The following is an 18,429-nucleotide window of genomic DNA, read 5'->3' on the forward strand; positions in this document are numbered from 1 at the left end:
TCTCTCTCTCTCTCTCTCTCTCTCTCTCTCTCTCTCCCCCCCTCTTCCCCGTACTCCCCTCTCTTTCTGCAAGTCTCGCAGAATGGACGATGAGGCTGTGTTCCATACGAACAACGCTCAAGTGTCCCGACAACACAACGCCAAGCTATGTGATGCTTTCCCCGCGAGCGCGGACCGTGTAATAGCCCCCTCCCGTGTTCGTCCCGCGGTGGTGGAATTGTGTGCTTAGCACACAGTTGAAAAGAAAAACATCGACATATTTTTTGGGAGAAGCACAGGACTAACTACCAGTGATCTCAGAGATTTCCGAGCAGGATGGTGTCAAATTGAAATGATTGCGGAGATTAGACCTGTGCGTATCATCGCGGTTGTCAAAACCCGATGAGAGCGCTACTGAAATTTCCAAGTTTAGATTGAAAATAGATCGACAATCGATAACTCAGACCCGGAACAAGCCTCTTTTAACGTCACATTTTTGCGAACAGCGATTTAGAAACCGAAGACCTCTATGGCAATTCTAAATGTGGCTTGTTCTACAATCTCCAGGAGCCCTTGAGTTTTGATGTTGATGAGGAGAGTTCCTCTTTTTAGTTTTGCACCATCTTATGAGGAAGCAAACAAGTCCGCGTCTTTGAGACCAGAGCAGTGCCAACTTGGTGTACTGTTGTTGTGGGTGTTCGCTCGGGTCGGGACGCTGCATGTCATTCAGAATGTCGCCCTGTTTCCAGACCTTCAATTCCTCTATCCGTCGCAGCCGCGAGTCCTGGGTCGGTCGGAGGGTGAGTAAGCCTGTTAGGACTCGAGCTCGCCCGCCTATAACTCGTTAACCACGAAAACCCTCTCTCTAGCTAGCCTTCCTATTTTCTTGTGTTATTTGCTCGTGTCGTTTTGTTGTGTCTAAACAGCCCTAACGTCTGCCTGATGCTCTTAAAACCATTTCCTGACTGCCCCACAGCCGCCCCCACACCCTCACCCCCTGACCCCCCCTGTCCTGCCTGTCTGGCCGCCGGGCACGCGGGGTGCCCCGTCCGCGCCGCCGCGCAGCCGCGTTGGCTGGGTTGCGTACCTGGCCATCTGCAGGCGCCGCGCGAGCCAGAGCCCTGGAGCTAGCGAGCATCGGATGCCTACCGGCCATACTTGGAAAAACATCAATTATTTTTACAAAATATGTTGTAAATCTGCGACAGCTCATTCTTGCTTGTCGTGTCGATCAATTCTATGTCCATCAATTCTATCCGAAGTGCTTGTAGATTTACATTTCCAAATTGTGTTTTTCGTCATACACATCATAAAAAATTCGCGTAAACCTACCGAAACCTGGGAATATTTTTCTCAATACTGGTTACCATGGGATCGACGCCATAATGTAGGCATTAGGTTGTCGCTCGCTGCATGGCTGTGGCGCGAGCCCCCCGCGCGCCGGTGGTGGCCGCCTAGATGAACCCCGGCACGCTGCTGCAGACTAACAGGGAGCGGGGTGTCGGCGGCCTTAACGGCGGAGCACCTATAGCGGAGCACTCGGACCCCTACACTACTTTTCTCTTCTACACGGAGCGCTAGGGGAGCGGCGATCCAACTCTGCAGGGTGGCCCGGGGCAGCAGGCTGGCTACAGCTGGCGCACTTTTAGGCCAAGAGCAAGAGCTGTTCTACAGTACCGAGGTGCCCAGCAGCCACGGGTGGCTTCCGAGGCACCTGGTTCCAAGGCGCGTAGGTGGTACCCGCGGCGGCTGCTGGGCGCCGCGGGCACGACGAGAAGAGACGGTTGCCGGTGGTGAGGCTGCGAAACGACTGACTGGCTTCCTCCGGCTTTGAGACTGGCTTCCCGGCCTATACCCGCTTCGTCGACTCGGACCGAGTCCACCACACTGTGCCGGCCTGAGGTGGATATGGGCTGCGTGGAAAAAAAAGAGACATAAATATGAGAGAACATGATTGTCGTCATCATTCTCCTTGTCGATTCACCCGCGGCTCTCTTGATCCGAGAGCCTCTTGCTTTCTGCACTTGGTGCATGGTATCCTCTACGCGCACATTACCGCGGGTTAGTTTGGGGGCAGCTTAGTGCCTGCCTGCGACACTAAACCAAGGCCTCATAACCGTTGTTACTAGCTACAATATCATGAGCACCGAACTAACCTGACTTGGTAGAGATGTAAATATCTATACATCGGCTTACCTCGAGAGAATATATAAATAAATGACAGTAATTTTATTTTGCTTAGTACATACGATAGAGTTGTTTTTTTACAAACTAATGTAGATCTTTCCTTTCAAAATGAAATGCTGTGCAAACGCACATCATTTGCCTCTTCATTAACTGCTTTATTCAGAACTAATTATGAAATCAAACTTAGGATGTGTCAGCTAGAGTAGCTCGATAACACGGACGTTTCCAGAACACATGGCTTATAATTGAAATTTCACATGCAATTTAAATGCGTCATTATGTCTAATCTATTTTATCTAAAATTAAAGGTGTCCGCGTTTTTTGTGTAATGACCAGTTTTTATTTTGCTCACAGTTATTTTACATCCAAGTAATCTGTTGTTTTCTATTGACAAAATTTATATGCCGTTAGCCACCAAAACCACTGATCTAATTTTTGCCTGTATTTCATGATAATTATTGTTTCGCTGACGACCAGCGAATCGCACAATACAGCTCGTGAACGATTTGCACTCAAAAATCATAATTTCTTCGACTTTTTTTTAATTTTTTTGCATCTGGGTCTCTTTACCGGCCCGCGAGGGTTTCGCGTGGCAGCAGCGGCGGCGATCAGCTGACCCACGCCTTTTTTGGCTCCCGGTCGGCGTCCCCGTTTCACCAGGACGCTCTTGTTTGCAGGGCGAGAACAAGAAGGAGGGGTCGACCGGCCCCAGCGAGATCGTCTCGTGCACCAACTGCGGCCCCAACCCGTGCACGCACCCCGCCAACAACGGCTGCGTTACGGAGGTGAGTTCACCTGCTCCCTGTCGGCTCCCCGTGGCCACACTGTGGACACGCTGTCGTACTGATGTTTGCGGTTGCCGCAGGTGCGGAAGCGGGAGCCGCCGCACCCCATCCGCGTGGCCAAGACCATCGACGTGATCGCCCGCATCACGTTCCCGGCCGCGTACGCCGTGTTCCTCGTGTTCTTCTTCTACTACTACCCGGACCCGGGCAGCGGCGTGCCCTGAGCCGCCCTGGCCGTGGAGTGACTGAGCGTGTGAGAGCACAACCAGGACCAAACGGGGCGGACGCACAGGGGCGGGCCTGGGGTCCCGGCAGGGGGGAAATCCCCTCGCAGAGACAGACTTGGCCAGCGCAGCCATAGCGCCGCCCCGGGCACACCGAACCAACAAACATTTACTCTCGACTGACATCAACGGCCAACTGTAGGGTCCGCCCGGGCCAGCGCCCCGAAACAGTTTCGTTTGCACCGGTTGGCGAGCGGCGGGGGACCCCCGAGGGAAGTCCTGGGGGGAGTGGCGCCGGCCCTGGCTATGGAGCGGCAGTGTGGTGCCGCTGGACGTCATCGCGTCGCAGAGCCGCGCGGTGCAGTCGAACTACCAACTAACCTGTAATGACACTGCCTCTGGCTAAGATTTGGACCAGAGCTGAATACTGCAGACGGTAGCAATTTTTTGCTCAATTCGAGCCGCACTGTTTCCAGACGAACATTTGTACCTTTTATTGTATAAAACGACGTTTACTAACGTAACGCCACAAGGGCCAGGATTCCGCTAAATTTCTTTTTCACTGCTAAGGATTCAGGTCTGGTCCACACATTTTCATTTCTCAAGAGTTATGTATGGTTTTAAGACATAATCTAGTCTATATCTAGTCATGTTTGAGGAGTTGTAACCAGAGCCTGATATTTCAAGTTGCCATTGAACCCATGCTCAACATTATTTTCTTGCTGATTATGTATTTAATTTCATGCCTCAGGAAGTGTAAGAATACTGTCTACTGATTTTTCCTAATTTGCAATTTTGCTTGGGTCTCACGACCGTGATGCAAAGGCTTGTCTTATATCCTTTCATGAAACGGTTAAGTTGCCTCGTCCCCCGCAGCTATCTTCTGCATCCAGTCCCCTTTTCCCTAGGCCCTTATTATAGTCTTGGACCAAAGAACTCACCTACGCATAATACCAAAAAATTTAGCAAGTTTTGTCTAATTTGTGAATTAAAATAAGGTTATTTGTAATGTTGAAGAAGTTCTTAGATTTCCGTTTTCTTAAATTTACCTGTCCATCAGGATTTTTTTACTACGTAGCAATGAATACAGTTTTAATCTTTAGCGAAAAAGCACCTTTTATGAAAATCTTACTGCCTGGTTTGAGTAATAACCAACCGATTTCTAATCTTCAAAAATTTAGAGACAATTTTCGAACTGAATTTTAACTAGTGTCGTACTTGGAAAAGGAATATTCAAATTGTAGTTTTTCTCCACGTAACTTTTGCTCGTTTTGAAATAGATACATTTCTCCTCTAAATTCAATGGTTATATTGATCAACTTTCTATCTTCCTTAATTAATCAGTTTCAACACGCTCGTGAAAGCTTTGTTGATGGTGATCTCAGTTTGTTACGTATACGAAAAGGGCTGATACTCGCCGCGCCAATTCTGGGCTTGTCCTTAGCTGCGTAGACACATTTCCTTTTTGTGTAGTGTGAAACGACCTATTTGGCTTGGGACATAATAGAGTGAGATACAATGTACCACAAAGCGCTGTGAAAATGCAATAAGTGAATGAGTAAAGTAGGTTAAGCAGGCTACTTCGGGAACAATGACTATACGTTGCGATTCGTGCGCGGGCGATGCCACCTTGTCACCTGCCTGCGGTTGTGCCTGCTTCAATAACGCGTGCCTAACCCCGGGCCTCTTCTTTTCTTATGTTTTAGACTTTGCACGTACCGCACCTTATTCCAGTAACTTTTTTTCGGGTCTTTCCAGCAACGTTTTAACATTTGTACTGAAAAAGTGCACCCGTGCATGTTGTATTTCAAGTAGTCTGTAATTATTACGATTGTTTACTACTGTCATGCTGTCGTTGTGTTGTTCTTTTTACCATGATCCCCCAAGGGAGTCATCATGAAAGATTTATAGTGAGATTTTTAAAAATTAAGGATTTGCATGTAAGGTATAAATTAAGGATATATACATTGTTATTACATTTACGGTAAATTGTTTTTCTCTTTGTCGTTTGTTGTGATTGTTGGTTGAGTAATGTTATGTCTGCCCGAGTCTCTGCTGTAGTACAGTTAGAGTTGGCGTCAAGGTATTTAAAATTTTAGTTTTTATTATGGTTAGCCGTACGGGTCGACGGCTTGTTGTCTTGGGGCACAATTCGTGTATCTAAGCAGAGCGTTTATATATAAATATGAATATTCAAATCGACTCTTTTGCTAGGCCTGCGCATTCCTTTACCGCAAACTGTTCCCTTGGGTTCTTTGCTGCTGTCTCATTCTTTATCTAAATTTCAATGAAGCGCACATATTAACAGTATGAACAGTATGAAAACTTGATGAAAGCTGCTTTCCCCCTGCACAAACTTGATAAAGTTGTCTCAAATATTGCAATATTTCTTTACAAAACTTGCATCTCTTTCAGCTTTGGAATCGTTTTGCGACAAGCTGCCCGGCACCAGCTTAGATCACCGGAAATTACTTCGTCGGCAAACTGTCGCTTTTGGAGGTCTCTATTCTATTTACATAGTTATTGCACGTAGATCGTGTTGTTTGTAAACTACCTGACCACTTTTTAAAATGTTATTTTCCCGCACTAAATATTCGATTTTACCTAAGGGTCTTTCCTTATTTTAGTACTCCCATGTGATCGATTTTGTCCCGACGTCTGTCAGGCAAAACCCATGTAGTTTTAAGTGTCTTGAATCATTTTCATTTTATCGCCGTCATTCTCATCGTCCCATTCTTATCATTAGTCTTATCGTTAGTCATGGGTCCTCATTTACACAACATGCTCTGTGCTGCTGCTGCTTGCATGTCAGTCATATTTTACATATTGACCATGTAAATACCTATAATAACTATCGTTATAGCAAGCTGTACATAATTTCTTGTATATTTTTCGGAACATGATTTTCAATAAAGGGATTAAGCAGTTCCCGTGACAAAACCCTGCCGCCATGTTCTTTCCTCTTCTCAAGGACTCTTTTTGGAAAGGGTGTAAAAAAAACACAACAGTCTGTCAACGGCACGCTGCCTATAATTTAAATAAATTAAAAGTACTCTACCATAACATTAAATATCACATGAATAACAACAAGAGCAGCAATAACAACGATCAAACTCCGCTTAACAAAATGCGAGTAACACAAAGACGCGATAAATAATTCACAAATTGTTTGTGTCAGTCTCCTTCCCCTGATAAATCTCCCTGCCCTGTTGTCATGTTGGCAGCGTTGCCACCGATGAGCGCGCAGTGCGACGCGGTTGGACAGCCTGGGCGGGGCGCGCGGATTGAAAGGGGCGCACGGAAGGACATCAATCTTTGTCACGCTCCGGCAATGCGTTACTCCACCCCGCGCAGCCAACCCCCACAGGTGGCGGCTGGGCCAACGCCACGCCATGCCCTAGGCTTCCTTGGTGAACATGACGTTTTACAGATTGGAAGGTGGATTTCGTTTCGCATCTGCCAGACGAGCCAGTTCAGTTACTCCTGAAACAGGTGGCAGGAGCTCAATAGTCGGCCAGGTCCTGGTCCTCGTCCTCCTCCTGCTCCTCCTCTTCCTGCGCCCCCTCCTCCAGCCCTTCCTCTTCCTCCTCGATGTCGTCCACGTCGCTGTCGAGCTGCCCCTGGATCCAGCTCGAGTAGTGCGACAGCCTGGTGTAGACGTCCGGGAAGCCCGGCTTGGCGCAGCCCGACCCGAAGGACGTGATGCCGACCAGGAACCATCGGCCGTCCTTGCCGAGGCACTGCAGCGGCCCGCCCGAGTCCCCCTGCAGGAAGCATCTCAGATAAACCGTACGCTGATTCTACTAGACAAGATGACCGAGACCTAATTTTCACATCTTAACATTTATTTTACAATGTTTCAGCTTATTTTAGGTTATGAGACTTAAAGAAAAAAATACCGTGCACAGCAAACAGATAGGGTGAGGGGCGGAGAGGAACAAGGAAGGTGGGGGCACCCAAAAAAAGGCGTCCGTTTTCCTGAGATTCATTCGGCAAATTACGGGAACTCGGCGCCTGCGAGAGTCGGGGTAGGCCACCCCGCGGTGCACGTATGCATTGGACGCAAGATGTTGCCTATCTACCAGGCGCCTTGCGCCACTGAATCTGGAGTTGTGATAAATTAACCCTCATTTCTGCCATAACTCGGTGTTTGCGATTCCTTCGATTTATCGCTTTTCTGGACATCATAACTTTTTATCGCAAAAACAAAAAAAAAAACATGCTATAAAAAGTACATGGGAAAGTTATCACAAAAATAATGTGATAACTTTTTATCGTAAGTTTTTGTGATAAACGTAAATACTAGCTCCCGTTATACACTAAACTTTGCGTTAAAAAGTCATCATGTCTATAAAAGCGAAAAATCTGAGGAATCACAAAATTGAGCCACACTTTTGTGATAAAAGTATTATAGATCTAGATTCAGTGGCATCGGCTGAACTTGGCAGTTCCGTAAACGGCAAATGGTGGACGTGCTTTCAGGACTGCATGCAAGTTTCTTACAAAGACCTGCGATATAATACGGAGAAATTCGATTTGTAATATGGCGGTTTCAGTTCCTTTGTATGTTACAAACCCAAATCTTTGTAATATGAAGACCACTCATTGCAAGGAACTTAGAGTGTGACCCCAGTGCTCCTCCGGTTCGTGATTCTCGTCATATTCTTTTGTTGCCCTTTTAAGAGCGCATGCTACAATAAACTCACAACGCAGGTGCCGGACGAGCCGTCCAGGTGGCCGGCGCAGAGGTGGCCCTGGCCGATGCGCACGCCGCCGCCGTAGCGCTTGCCGCAGAGCGTGTTGGCGTGCAGCGGCACGGCGGCCTGGAGGAGCGTGGCCGTCTCACCGCCCGAGGCCGACTGCCGGCCCCAGCCGGTCGCCATGCAGAGGGGCTTGTCGTCGCCGGGCGCGTTGGGCACGGGGGGCACGCCGGGGCCGTCACCGGGGCCGTCGGGTGGCGGCGGCAGGCACACGGGCCGCACGCGGGACGCGCCCGTGATGCGCACGCGGCGCGACAGCTTTAGCAGCGCTGAGGAACGAAATGAGAAGAATTAAGTATGTTTTTTGATGATACGTTCAACACTCACTTGAATACTGAAAGTAACAAACCAAACTAATTTATGGCTGAGGTACACGCGATAAAAAATATTATCTGATTTTTTTGTATGGGAAGGTATCAAATTTGAGGAACTTCGTAGATTTTGAGGAAGTCGCTTCTCACAAAATTGGGCGAAATCCCACATCTTTTATGGAGGCTTATTCATCAAAATCTGAAGAGTTTCCCTGAGACTTTGAAAGTTTTTCCCTTTTCACCAAAAAAATCAGATTGTTTTGCCCGTGTCAGTTTTTAAAAACAAAGAGGTCTGCCAGCCCAAGAATTCCAATTGTATTGTGATAGTGGAAATAGTGCCCTCGAAACTAGCGTCATTTGAGCTGGGTGTCAAAATTATAAATAAGTTTTTCCAAATGTGGAAATCGTTTTCCATTCTTACCAATGTCGTTGTTGTAGCCGTGGAACTTGTGGTGGATGATGATCTTCTCAATAGGCACCCTGACCTCGGTGTTCTCCTCCACCTCGCGGTCCCAGTCGCCCAGCACGGCGGTCCACAGAGCCGGGATGGGCAGGCTGAATACCTCGCTGCAAGCAGGCACGTCGTGGGAGTAGGGAGGGAGGTCAGCGCCGAGCTCGTCGAGGAGGACCGGGAGCAGGGAATGCAACCCCATCCGGGTCTGCGAGACACGCCCGCCGCATCCCTCCTCGCGGACGAACCAACCTGATTGGAAAATTCCTCCGGCGGCCATCTAAGTGAGGAGGCGGCTCTCGGCACCGGAGCAGCTCTTTCACTCACGGGCTCAAGGGGGGCCGTCGGGCCGGGCCGGGTCGGGCCAAGGGAAGGCGGCGGGGGGCCGGGAGGGACTATAGGGAGATGTGTGTGAGCTTATTCCCCGCGCGGCTTCTTTGTGCGAGTACGTGGGGTGTGGCATGGCGGGGCGGGGCGGGCGAAGCTACGCACGACGACGCCGAGGCTCCCCCCGGAGAGAAGAAAAGGCGGGGTCCAAGGCGAGCTTGGGGTGCGGAGTCGGGATATATTGGCATCGCCGTCTACCGCCCGCCTGCCTCGGCATCATGGAGGCCACCCGCTGCTACCGCGCCGGTGAAGCAAAGCAAGACAGGTAAGTGTGTAGGGAGATGAACACATGAGCACTTACTTGTGGATGCAGTGGGCGGCGGTCAGCACCCATTTGTCCTGCACGAGCACGCCGCCGCACCAGTGGCCGATGAGACCGAGGCGTGGGTGCAGCACCTGAAGCGAGGCCTGCGTGGAGGAAACATCGAATGTTCAACCAGATTGTTGTGCACTTGCAGGTCTTCAACCAGATAGTTGTGTACTTGCAAGTGTTCAATCAGATAGTTGTGCACCTGCAGGTGTTCGACCAGATGTCCGTGCTTTTGCAAATGCTCAACAACACTGTTGTGCCCTTGCAAGTGTTTAAATCCTCTGCTCTTCCTGTACTTTATCTCATCCAACACGCGGAGGTCCTGAAGATGAGGTGAACCATTGAACACTTGCAAGTGCACAACATACCCCGCGTTTAACAGAGAACACGTGCTAGTATGTCCTGGTTCAACACACATGGCTCATCAGTAAGGTTGCGTGGTCCGTGTGCTCGTACCTGCCAGGGCCAAGCGCCCTGTCGGCTCTCCTTGCCGTTGACGATGCGGCCCTGGGACTGCGACCAGGATGACGGCGTCCACAGCGAGCGAGGGCGGCGGCGGGACAGCAGGCTCAGCCCGCACTCCGCGTCTGCGCCAAACACAACACACGGTGAGCAGCGTGAGCCAAAGGCGCAACGTAGAGTGTATACAGTCGGGTCATGTTTGGTATGAGGACATAAAACGCCTGGTAGGTAGGCAATTTATTTTAGTGGAGCGCAGCGGGGTCGAGCGTGTGGCCTATCCTGGAGTCGGCAGGCGTCCGTCCAGCTCAGCTGATTGGCCGCGAGGGGCTGGCGTTGTTGTCGGGCGCCCAGAGCTAACCAATAATTATGAGTCCACTTTCTAGATTCAGCGGAATACCCAAGGGTTAAATTGCGTTGATGAAACATCGTCTGTTGTCTCCTCCCGTCCTGACAGGGACAGCAGCGCGCCGGTGATTGGCATCTCAACAACAACAACACAGCAGCAGCAGCAGCAGCAACTATCTGCGCGCCTCATCTTCTGAGGCTGCACCTGGCGGGGAGCGTGAGGCCGACGCGGAAGTAGGCAGAGGGCGGGGCGGGGCGGGGCGAGGCGGGGCGGGGCGGGGGCGTTCTGCAGGGTAATGGCAGCGTCACCAGTCGGGACGGACGGTAACCAGGTGAACAAGAGAGAGACGGAGGAAACGGCGCGGACGAGTAGGAAGAGGCCGAGGAGGCGGAGGAGGCGGATAAGGAGGAGCAGGGGGACGCCGGGGCGGGGCGGGGGAGACTTTCTCTCCTCAGATCACTTTCTATAGCCTCCCGCCGCGCCGGCCGGCCGGACCCTGAACAAGCCCGCCGCGCCGCGCCACGCCATCGCTATCGGACGCGCAACGCGCGTTGCATCATGTGCCACAACACTTGACATAATGATGGCGGGGACGGGCGGAGCGGGGCGGAAACCGGAGGAGAGGAGATCAACAACGTGATCCGGAGGCGTGGCGCCTCAGCTGGGCGGCGGCGCGGGGCAGTGGACAGCTGATGCCCCCCCCCCTCTCTTCCCGCCCGCCGTTCCGCTCTCCAATGCGTGCACCGCCGCCGCCTGCACTGCTGCACGTGCACCGCGCCCACGGCTCCGCGGTGCACTTCCGGGTACTTCCGGGACGGAGCGGAAGTAAAGCGGTGCGGCGCCCGTCGACGGAGAATTGCAGGCACCAGCTTCACGCTTATTATTATATATTTTTGTTCGGGAAGTAAACCTGCCTTCGGTGACAACCCCGCGCCGCCCGCGACGCCAGCCAGGTCGCAGTCCTTCCCAGAGTCGTAACTGAAACTAGGTAACGGTGCTTCTTTCGCCGGTGTTTAACACACTGGCGACTACAGTTAAATGTCGTCTTTACGTACGCCACTTTTCTCTCCGCTGTCCAAATTGAATCTTTTTATTTTCTTCCTTGTCACTGTTGTTGTGACAACTAACAACGTGCTGTATTTCTTTTTAGTCTCAATCAGTTTTGCGAAAGTCCAAAGGTCAACAAAATGAGTGGGTTACGTACTTGCCTGCGACCGGGAGGTGTTTGATATCAGGGCGTTTGCCCCCCCCCCCTCATCTCAGAGATACGAGCAACGGTTGCAACTTTACGAAGGCGAGCATGCTCACTCAGCGCGAGACTGCCGCTAGCTACTCTGGAGTAGGTGCGTATCGGTATCCCCGCGGGACGCCGTGTTTACGGCACACACTACCCAGACACTATTGCCGCCTCCTCGGACGCGCTCGTAAACCCACGCGCGCCCATCAGGCCCGCGGGCCCGGTCGGCCCGGCCAGCCCGGAGTTTGGTGTTTCAGGGTCAAGGGCACCCATCAGAGCAGGGCAGGCACTCGGCTTACGGCTACTGGACCACGAGTTGTTACTCTCTCACAGCGGTCTGCGACGACGTCACTGCGGGTTGCCTGCTCTCGCGGGAAAGGGGCGCGGGTCAGTGGCAAGCCCGCCGAGTGGCGCACAGGCGTAGCGCGGGAGCCACCTGGTCACACACTACTGTATACTGCACCGCCGCTCGGTCTCTCACCTGCGTTGTGGTGGACGCGCGGAGCGGGGCTCCTCGACGTCGAGTTGCGGCCGCCGGCGCCATGGCTCGGGCTGGCCGTGCTCGGCGCGGAGGTCGTGGAGGTCGCTGACGTGGAGCCGGCGTCAGCCGCGGCCTCGGGGACGGCGTCGTCGTCGTCCAGGCCGGCAGTCAGGCTCAGGCACAGCACCACCAGCAGCAGCACCGGGGCGCCGCGCATGTCCGGGCGGCGCGCGCCGCAGGCACGGCGGGAACCTGGAGGCCGGGCCGACCGGGCGCGGCAGAGGCCGGGGCAGGTCAGGGCAGCGACGCGAGGCGGACGCGGGCGCACACGCGCACGGACTGAGCGATGTAAGGACACCGTCCGGGGCCCCGGCCCGCCCCGGCCCGCGGCGGCAGGGAGAGGGAGGCAGAGTCCAGGAGGCCGGCGCAGGGCAGGGCAGCCCGCCAGGCAGGAAAACGAAAGTAATGATGGAGGTGGGGGAGTGGTGGCGTCCTGGTAGGGTCTTGGCGGGGTCCTAGTGGGGTCCTGGTAGGGTCTTGGCGGGGTCCTACTGGGGTCCTGGTAGGGTCCTGGCAGGGACCTGGCGGGGTCCTAGTGGGGTCCTGGCGGGATCCTAGTGGGGTCCTGGTAGGGTCCTGGCGGGGACCTGGCGGGGTCCTAGTGGGGTCCTGGTGGGGCCCTAGCGGGGTCCTGGCGGGGTCCTGGCACGTTGCTGGCAGGGCCCTGCTGGTGGAGTCCTGTTGCGTACCGTCGCCAGGGTGCCGGTTCAGCTCAGCTCATTGCGGAAGCAGCGGAAGCGAGCGGACCCTCCGGTCGGGAAGACATGTCGCTGTTGGTCCTTTGATAGGGGGCGTCGTCGGGGATCACAACGCAGGCAGGCCTTGCTGCAGGCGCCGTGCGAACAAAGGCTTGGAAGGGGGGGGGGGTACCCCTGGGTGCTACGAAATAACACGTCGCGTGTGATAGCGTGCCGTCAACTCGGAGGCAAACAACAAAATATATACAGTATTCAAGATTCAAAAGAACAAAAAGTTATCTTCGACGCGGTGGTTTTATGGGGATGGGCGGATACAAGAAAGAAAAAAAAAGTGTTGAGCAGAGAAGGAAAGTTTGGAAGGAGAGGGGAAACTGATGCAGAAAGGAGGGCGAGACAGACAAGACAGGCATCGAGCCAAAAGGTCTGTACGTCCAGCTGATCGGCCGCCCCGTTCACGTCGCCGTCGACAAAGTCGGGCGTGCGAACAATAGGGGTCCGGAGGTCCGGAGGCCCCGGGCCCGGCGGGGTCGGTGAAGACGTAAGTTAGCGCCGCGCCCGCGCAGCGGGGAGCGGGGCCAAGAAGTGCTACCCGCTCGTCGTGTAGCTGCAGCCGTAGGGAAGTTCCGCGCGTCACCGCCCAACAGCCCAGCCGGGCCCTGATTCGCAATCTTGCGCCTGAATGATGGATGGCGATGGCGACCCGGCAGCAGCAGCAGCAGCCAGGCGAGGCCCTATCGCTGTCTGTCTGTCCTCTCTCTCCCACCTCACTTTCGTTTTCACGGTGCGTGTCAAAGGTCCTCGTAAATCTCGCGCACACGCGGCGCACTCCTCGGCCTGCAGCAGCGCCAGCCGCGTATCGCGGAGCTGCATCGCGCCAGGGCAGGGCAGCAGTCGCAAGCGGCGAAGACTCTGCTCAGGGTCTTTGGGTTGAGCGACTCGGAAGTTGGTCGAATGCCGCCGCAGAGCCACACGAATGTGGTGTGGGTGCCTATAGGCCTAGGACTTCTGCCTAGGGGACAGACGCAAGGGCACGTGTCCGTACATACAATTAACAGTTAGTTGGTTCAACTGCATTTTGAAACCCACTCACAACAAGGCAATGAAACGAGCTGAACTGTGAAATGATTAGTTCAATTCAGCACTGAATCCTGCAGTTTCTTAGTATTCTTCGCACTGACTCCACAACTGAACAATGGGACAGTGGAATATGAGGAGAATCTCACATCATATGTGGCTCAAAAGGGGCAATCGGGTGTGAACAATGAATAGTAACTGCACAGTTCAGCAATTTAATAATAAAGAATTTATCTCACAATAAAAACAATACTTTAATATTTTTGGCCCTTCCTTTAGGACATAAAAATATAATATCACATGAGTTAGAAAACTTAATTCACTAGTTACAAGATAAATCACACGATCAGCCTATCATTAATTACATCATCATACTTCAGTCAATGATTTTCAGTTTCATTTCATTAGTTACGTAACCTACTAATTGAGTCATGAGAGCTTGCTGAGCTGATGGTGAGTTGAGGAGCAGAGGTAAGAGAACAGCAACATCTTCAACACGAAAGTCATTGATGATTCTCATGCATGATGCAGCAAGCTGACTTTGCTGAGCTGGAGTCATATCTTGAGCAATGACAAGAGCCACTGATTTGAACTTGCCATGCATCATATATGAAGCTATCACTGAGGAAACTGTACCTCCTGCCATGGAATTGATTGATAAATTAAAAAGGGCCATTTAAATTTTTTAAGGGAAAAGGTTATACCAGTCATAGAGCAATAGAGAACTTACCAAAAGCAAGACCCACCGGACCCAACAAAATTGCACAAATTGCTGCGCTTAACCCAATTCCAGCACCACATTTTAAAGATTCTGTGACAGCCACTCGTAAATTTCTCTGTTCGGAAAGCTGGCTCAAGATGTACATCACTTCACTCGTATTTATTGGCATGGTTACGCCTGTAATTTTAAGAAATGTATTAAAAATACAAAAACATATTTTAAGGACTGTTGCACCTTATCTAAATTCATTCTTAGGTACACCAAAAAAGATAAAATGGACCACATGCACAAAGGGGAATACCAAACAGAGTGGAGGACTATATACATAAAAACATTGCGATTAGTATAATCCGTCAAATTGTGTGGGTAAAACTTGTTTCAATTTGAAGAAACCAAGGACTTCTGATGCTGCTGTAGTCATGCATATACCATATCTTGGATTCTTTTTGACAGTCCCATAACCCTGACTCACAAAGTATGGCATATGTGCCAAACGGGGTTGAAGTAGTTCAAAAAATACTAACATTTACAGATCACCGACTAGCCCAGTTGAACGACGTGTGGAGTTGCTTTGAAAGACAATTGTTTCGTTGTTTGTTGATTGTTTCAGAATTTAGAGGCAAACTAAGACAACTTTGAACCTGAAGCACTGTGAAGAATTATCAACTGACGTATATACACTGAGGGAAGCATCGTCGGCAGAGATACTGCAAATAGCGTCCACTTCTGAGTCCACTGCGAATACTGCATTTGCTAGCTATTCAACCTTCTACTGTTTTGTCGACGACGAGCAGACCAAACCAACACACTTTTGTTTGGAAAACAGAAATGGTATTTAACGACTTACACACGAATTTACAGCAATAGTATTTTCTTTCAGCGTGTTTTTAATTAAATCTGTACTTTCTATTTTAATTTAGCCTTTTGAAATCAATATTGAATGTATATTTCACATGCTACTTTTCTTAAGATGATTGTTGACAGAGAAGTGCGAGGTTATGTGAGTATAAATGTAGAAGTATCCTGGTTTCCACTTCGATAGACGATCCCCTTTACCTTTGTTAATTCTTTCAATGCATTTTAAATTTACAGCTGATTTCAATATGCTTCGCCTCAACGTGAAACTGTTGCTGTTTTTGGTGTTTGGCTTAGTTTTCTTAGCAACATGGTCCCTTTGGAATCGTTGTCTTGATGGTCTTCATCCTCCTGGTTGGGATAACAGTTATAAACACAATGGAGATGGACCACTTCAGGTAAAATTTTAGATTTTTCTTATCACTTGGCTTGTATCCTATAATGTATCATGTCTTCTTTGTATTCAATTTTCCAGGATGTCTTTTCTGGTAACTCACCCGTTGCAGATAGGCAGACAAGTGAATTGCAAGGATATGAAGAAATTGACTGCTTGATTAATGGTGATATTGCCCTTAAATGCCGGAAAGAGGGAGATGAAGTCTATTTACCATTTTCTTTTATTCATAAATATTTTGAGGTAAGAGAATGATTTATTTTAATACTTTATACTTCTGCTTTGTGTAATGATCTAATACGTATACTTTTTGATCTCCCTTGATTTTCTTAGGTTTATGGTAAACTAGCCACTTACGATGGCTATGAGAGATTTGAATGGTCTCATAGCTATTCTAAAGTATTCTATCCGAAAGGGAAGTATGAACCTTCAGGTGTATTCATGTACTTTGAAAACTACAATGTTGAGGTTCGTGAGCGTGTGAAATGTTTGAGTGCCACCGAAGGTAGGTGTAACAAATAGTGTGCTGAGCCTTTAGATCTTCAGTCTTGTGTTTAACCTGAATGTTATGCTGTTACTTTTTAATATCAGGTGTGCCTGTATCTACACAATGGGAGAGTGGTGGATACTACTATCCAACTCAAATCGCTCAATTTGGACTATCTCACTATAGTAAAAACCTAACAGAACCAGAACCCCGAAGAAAAGTTCTTGAAGATGGTGAGAAAGATATTTCTCATTGGTCCACCAACGGACTTGCCTCTTTTACTAGAGCTCATGATCCTGAGGCCAACAGCTTTGTTCTGCAATTCCAATCCTCAAGTAAGAGTCCTCTCTCTATTTTGCTATCTTAATCTTAGTATTTCATTGTGAAATGCTTCAGAAATGTTTTTATATGAATATTTATAATATTCATAATATTTTTTTTCAGTTGGTGGGTCTGTCTCTCTGAAGTTAGACCATGTACTGGATTTTGTCTTGATGATGGATTTGAAGATCTTGTCTATCAACAGTAGTGTTACTGTTGCTTTACAAAATAGAGAAACTAGGCAATTGTGGCGGCTTCACTATCTCTGCTCTCCTCAGCTTATTTTCATTCAGGACAGCAAGGTATATTACTGCTGAGTATCCAGTTTTGTAATAGCTTGTCACATTAAGAGTTCTGTGATAAATATGCTCTATTTATTTGTATTGGAAGTGCCTTATGTACTCTAAACTTTTGCAGGACCAAGATATTTATCATGGTATTGAATGTGATGATGTCACCCCTTGGATTACACTCATAAGAGATCTAGTTGTTGATCTGCAGAAAGGGTTGCTGTTACAAAATAAGGGAAAACGTAAGCTTCCTAGATCAAAACTCAAGGTGGGTGTTGTTTATGTTTCATATTTTTAAAGTTAAATATTTGAAGTTTAAGCCACCAGTTATGTGTACTATATTTGAAGTTAAAGCTAAAGAAACTTTTGAACAATTCAATTAGTTAAAGGTAATATTTCTGTTTTAATTTTTTTTTATCAGGTGGTTGGTATAGCTTTACGAGGATGGGGAAAAGTAGATAATGTTAGTCTATCATCCAGTGAGCATTTGGCTCACTTTTATGATGCAGCTCGTTGGTTTGTAAAGCATCAAGACCGAAATACAGGTGGTTGGCCTAATCCTGTGAAACGTAGAGTGGCTGCTGGTATGGAGGAACTTGAACCTGGATGGTGAGAACTTTTATTGTGATCTACCTAGCTTAGAGCTCTCACTTATGGGTAATATTTGTTCTTACATGAATTTTTATTTTAGGTACTCTGCAATGGGGCAGGGGCATGCAATTTCAGTCCTTGCTCGCGCTTATCATCATTCAGGCGGAGAACCCCAATACCTTCAAGCAGCTATTAATGGTTTACGCCCTTTTAGAGTACCAAGTGATGAAGGGGGTGTTTTAGCTCTATTTCTAGGTATGTTAAATTTCAGTTTAATACTTTTTAGTGTACCAGTCCACCACTCAGTTTTCATTTGTCTTTGATAAGAAATAAAATAATAATGTCTGGGGGTCATTAACACGGCTTTGATACTCAAGAAAACCTTCACACTGAATGTGCTAACACCCTTTCTGTTGCATTTGTGTATCTCATGTAGAATTAACTTAAATTTCTTTTTCAGGAAAATTTCCATGGTATGAGGAATATCCAACTCGACCTGCCTCATTTGTGTTGAATGGTTTTATTTACTCTCTGCTTGGTCTGTATGACCTGAAAACCTTAGCACCCCCAGCACAGGCCAAAGAGGCTTCTGTTCTCTTTGAACAAGGCATGGTCTCTTTAAAGAACCTCCTGCTTCTGTTTGATACTGGGTCAGGAACATCTTATGACCTGCGACATTTCACTCTTGGTACTGCTCCAAATTTAGCTCGTTGGGATTATCATGCAACACATGTCAACCAATTACTTCTATTGGCCACAATAGATAAGGACCCACTTATAGAAGTCACTGCTAGGCGATGGATAGGTTATATGAATGGTAAACGAGCAGCCCACAACTAACATATTCTCACTTTGTATGTCATTACTTTTGTAGTTAATTCTGTACGTCTTTATGTACTTTTTGTTTACTTAGTATTTTTTGTACTATCCTTCGTTTTGTTGTGTCACTACTTGTGATCTCTAGTGTAGTTTTGGTGTCCTTAACTTCTCAATATTCATTACTACTTGTATTATTTTT

General features: G+C 49.0%; 4 protein-coding genes across 6 annotated transcripts in view; 2 read left to right on the top strand and 2 right to left on the bottom strand.

Moving 5' to 3' along the window:
- LOC113205570 (glutamate-gated chloride channel) overlaps positions 1–6,115 on the top strand; it is a 27,669-nt gene extending 21,554 nt beyond the window's left edge. For 2 of the 3 annotated variants that reach the window (XM_052274164.1, XM_052274166.1), the window contains 2 exons: positions 2,844–2,951; positions 3,032–6,115. In XM_052274164.1, the coding sequence (XP_052130124.1) occupies positions 2,844–2,951; positions 3,032–3,175 (252 nt within the window). In that variant the 3' untranslated portion in view covers positions 3,176–6,115. Of the gene's footprint in view, positions 1–728; positions 780–2,843; positions 2,952–3,031 lie in introns of all 3 variants that reach the window. The other variant, XM_052274165.1, reaches the window with a different exon arrangement.
- A 68-nt stretch (positions 6,116–6,183) lies between these two features.
- LOC113205571 (chymotrypsin-like elastase family member 2A) lies at positions 6,184–12,252 on the bottom strand. Its single transcript, XM_026421236.2, has 6 exons — positions 11,921–12,252; positions 9,851–9,981; positions 9,386–9,492; positions 8,668–8,813; positions 7,882–8,204; positions 6,184–6,939 (listed from the first exon to the last, which is right to left on the bottom strand). Exons 1-6 carry the CDS (start codon positions 12,135–12,137, stop codon positions 6,679–6,681), a joined length of 1,185 nt encoding a protein of 394 aa, XP_026277021.1. The 5' UTR covers positions 12,138–12,252; the 3' UTR covers positions 6,184–6,678.
- Positions 12,253–13,951: 1,699 nt separating this feature from the next.
- LOC113205628 (protein C19orf12 homolog) lies at positions 13,952–15,161 on the bottom strand. Its single transcript, XM_026421321.2, has 3 exons — positions 14,998–15,161; positions 14,483–14,650; positions 13,952–14,391 (listed from the first exon to the last, which is right to left on the bottom strand). The coding sequence occupies exons 2-3, from the start codon at positions 14,640–14,642 to the stop codon at positions 14,129–14,131; spliced, it is 423 nt and encodes a 140-aa protein (XP_026277106.1). The 5' UTR covers positions 14,643–14,650; positions 14,998–15,161; the 3' UTR covers positions 13,952–14,128.
- A 48-nt stretch (positions 15,162–15,209) lies between these two features.
- Positions 15,210–18,423, top strand: LOC113205627 (D-glucuronyl C5-epimerase B). Its single transcript, XM_026421320.2, has 11 exons — positions 15,210–15,304; positions 15,394–15,473; positions 15,566–15,726; positions 15,804–15,965; positions 16,056–16,227; positions 16,314–16,544; positions 16,654–16,832; positions 16,948–17,088; positions 17,242–17,429; positions 17,512–17,666; positions 17,872–18,423. The coding sequence occupies exons 3-11, from the start codon at positions 15,577–15,579 to the stop codon at positions 18,249–18,251; spliced, it is 1,758 nt and encodes a 585-aa protein (XP_026277105.1). The 5' UTR covers positions 15,210–15,304; positions 15,394–15,473; positions 15,566–15,576; the 3' UTR covers positions 18,252–18,423.
- Positions 18,424–18,429: the final 6 nt, after the last annotated feature.

Source organism: Frankliniella occidentalis, unplaced genomic scaffold (assembly GCF_000697945.3).
Source record: "Frankliniella occidentalis isolate FOCC.00 unplaced genomic scaffold, Focc_3.1 Scaffold343, whole genome shotgun sequence".
Taxonomy (NCBI): Eukaryota; Metazoa; Arthropoda; class Insecta; order Thysanoptera; family Thripidae; genus Frankliniella; species Frankliniella occidentalis.

Excerpts from the sequence above, each read along its gene's own strand:
- LOC113205571 (XM_026421236.2), bottom strand. The coding sequence starts at position 12,137 with ATGCGCGGCGCCCCGGTGCTGCTGCTGGTGGTGCTGTGCCTGAGCCTG. Across the intron at positions 9,982-11,920 it reads GCGCGTCCACCACAACGCAG|ACGCGGAGTGCGGGCTGAGC; the intron begins GTGAGAGACCGA and ends TGTTTGGCGCAG. Across the intron at positions 6,940-7,881 it reads GCTCGTCCGGCACCTGCGTT|GGGGACTCGGGCGGGCCGCT; the intron begins GTGAGTTTATTG and ends TGCTTCCTGCAG.
- LOC113205628 (XM_026421321.2), bottom strand. The coding sequence starts at position 14,642 with ATGCCAATAAATACGAGTGAAGTGATGTACATCTTGAGCCAGCTTTCC. Across the intron at positions 14,392-14,482 it reads TCCGGTGGGTCTTGCTTTTG|GAGGTACAGTTTCCTCAGTG; the intron begins GTAAGTTCTCTA and ends ATTCCATGGCAG.
- LOC113205627 (XM_026421320.2), top strand. The coding sequence starts at position 15,577 with ATGCTTCGCCTCAACGTGAAACTGTTGCTGTTTTTGGTGTTTGGCTTA. Across the intron at positions 16,228-16,313 it reads ATGTTTGAGTGCCACCGAAG|GTGTGCCTGTATCTACACAA; the intron begins GTAGGTGTAACA and ends TTTTAATATCAG. Across the intron at positions 17,089-17,241 it reads TTCCTAGATCAAAACTCAAG|GTGGTTGGTATAGCTTTACG; the intron begins GTGGGTGTTGTT and ends TTTTTTTATCAG.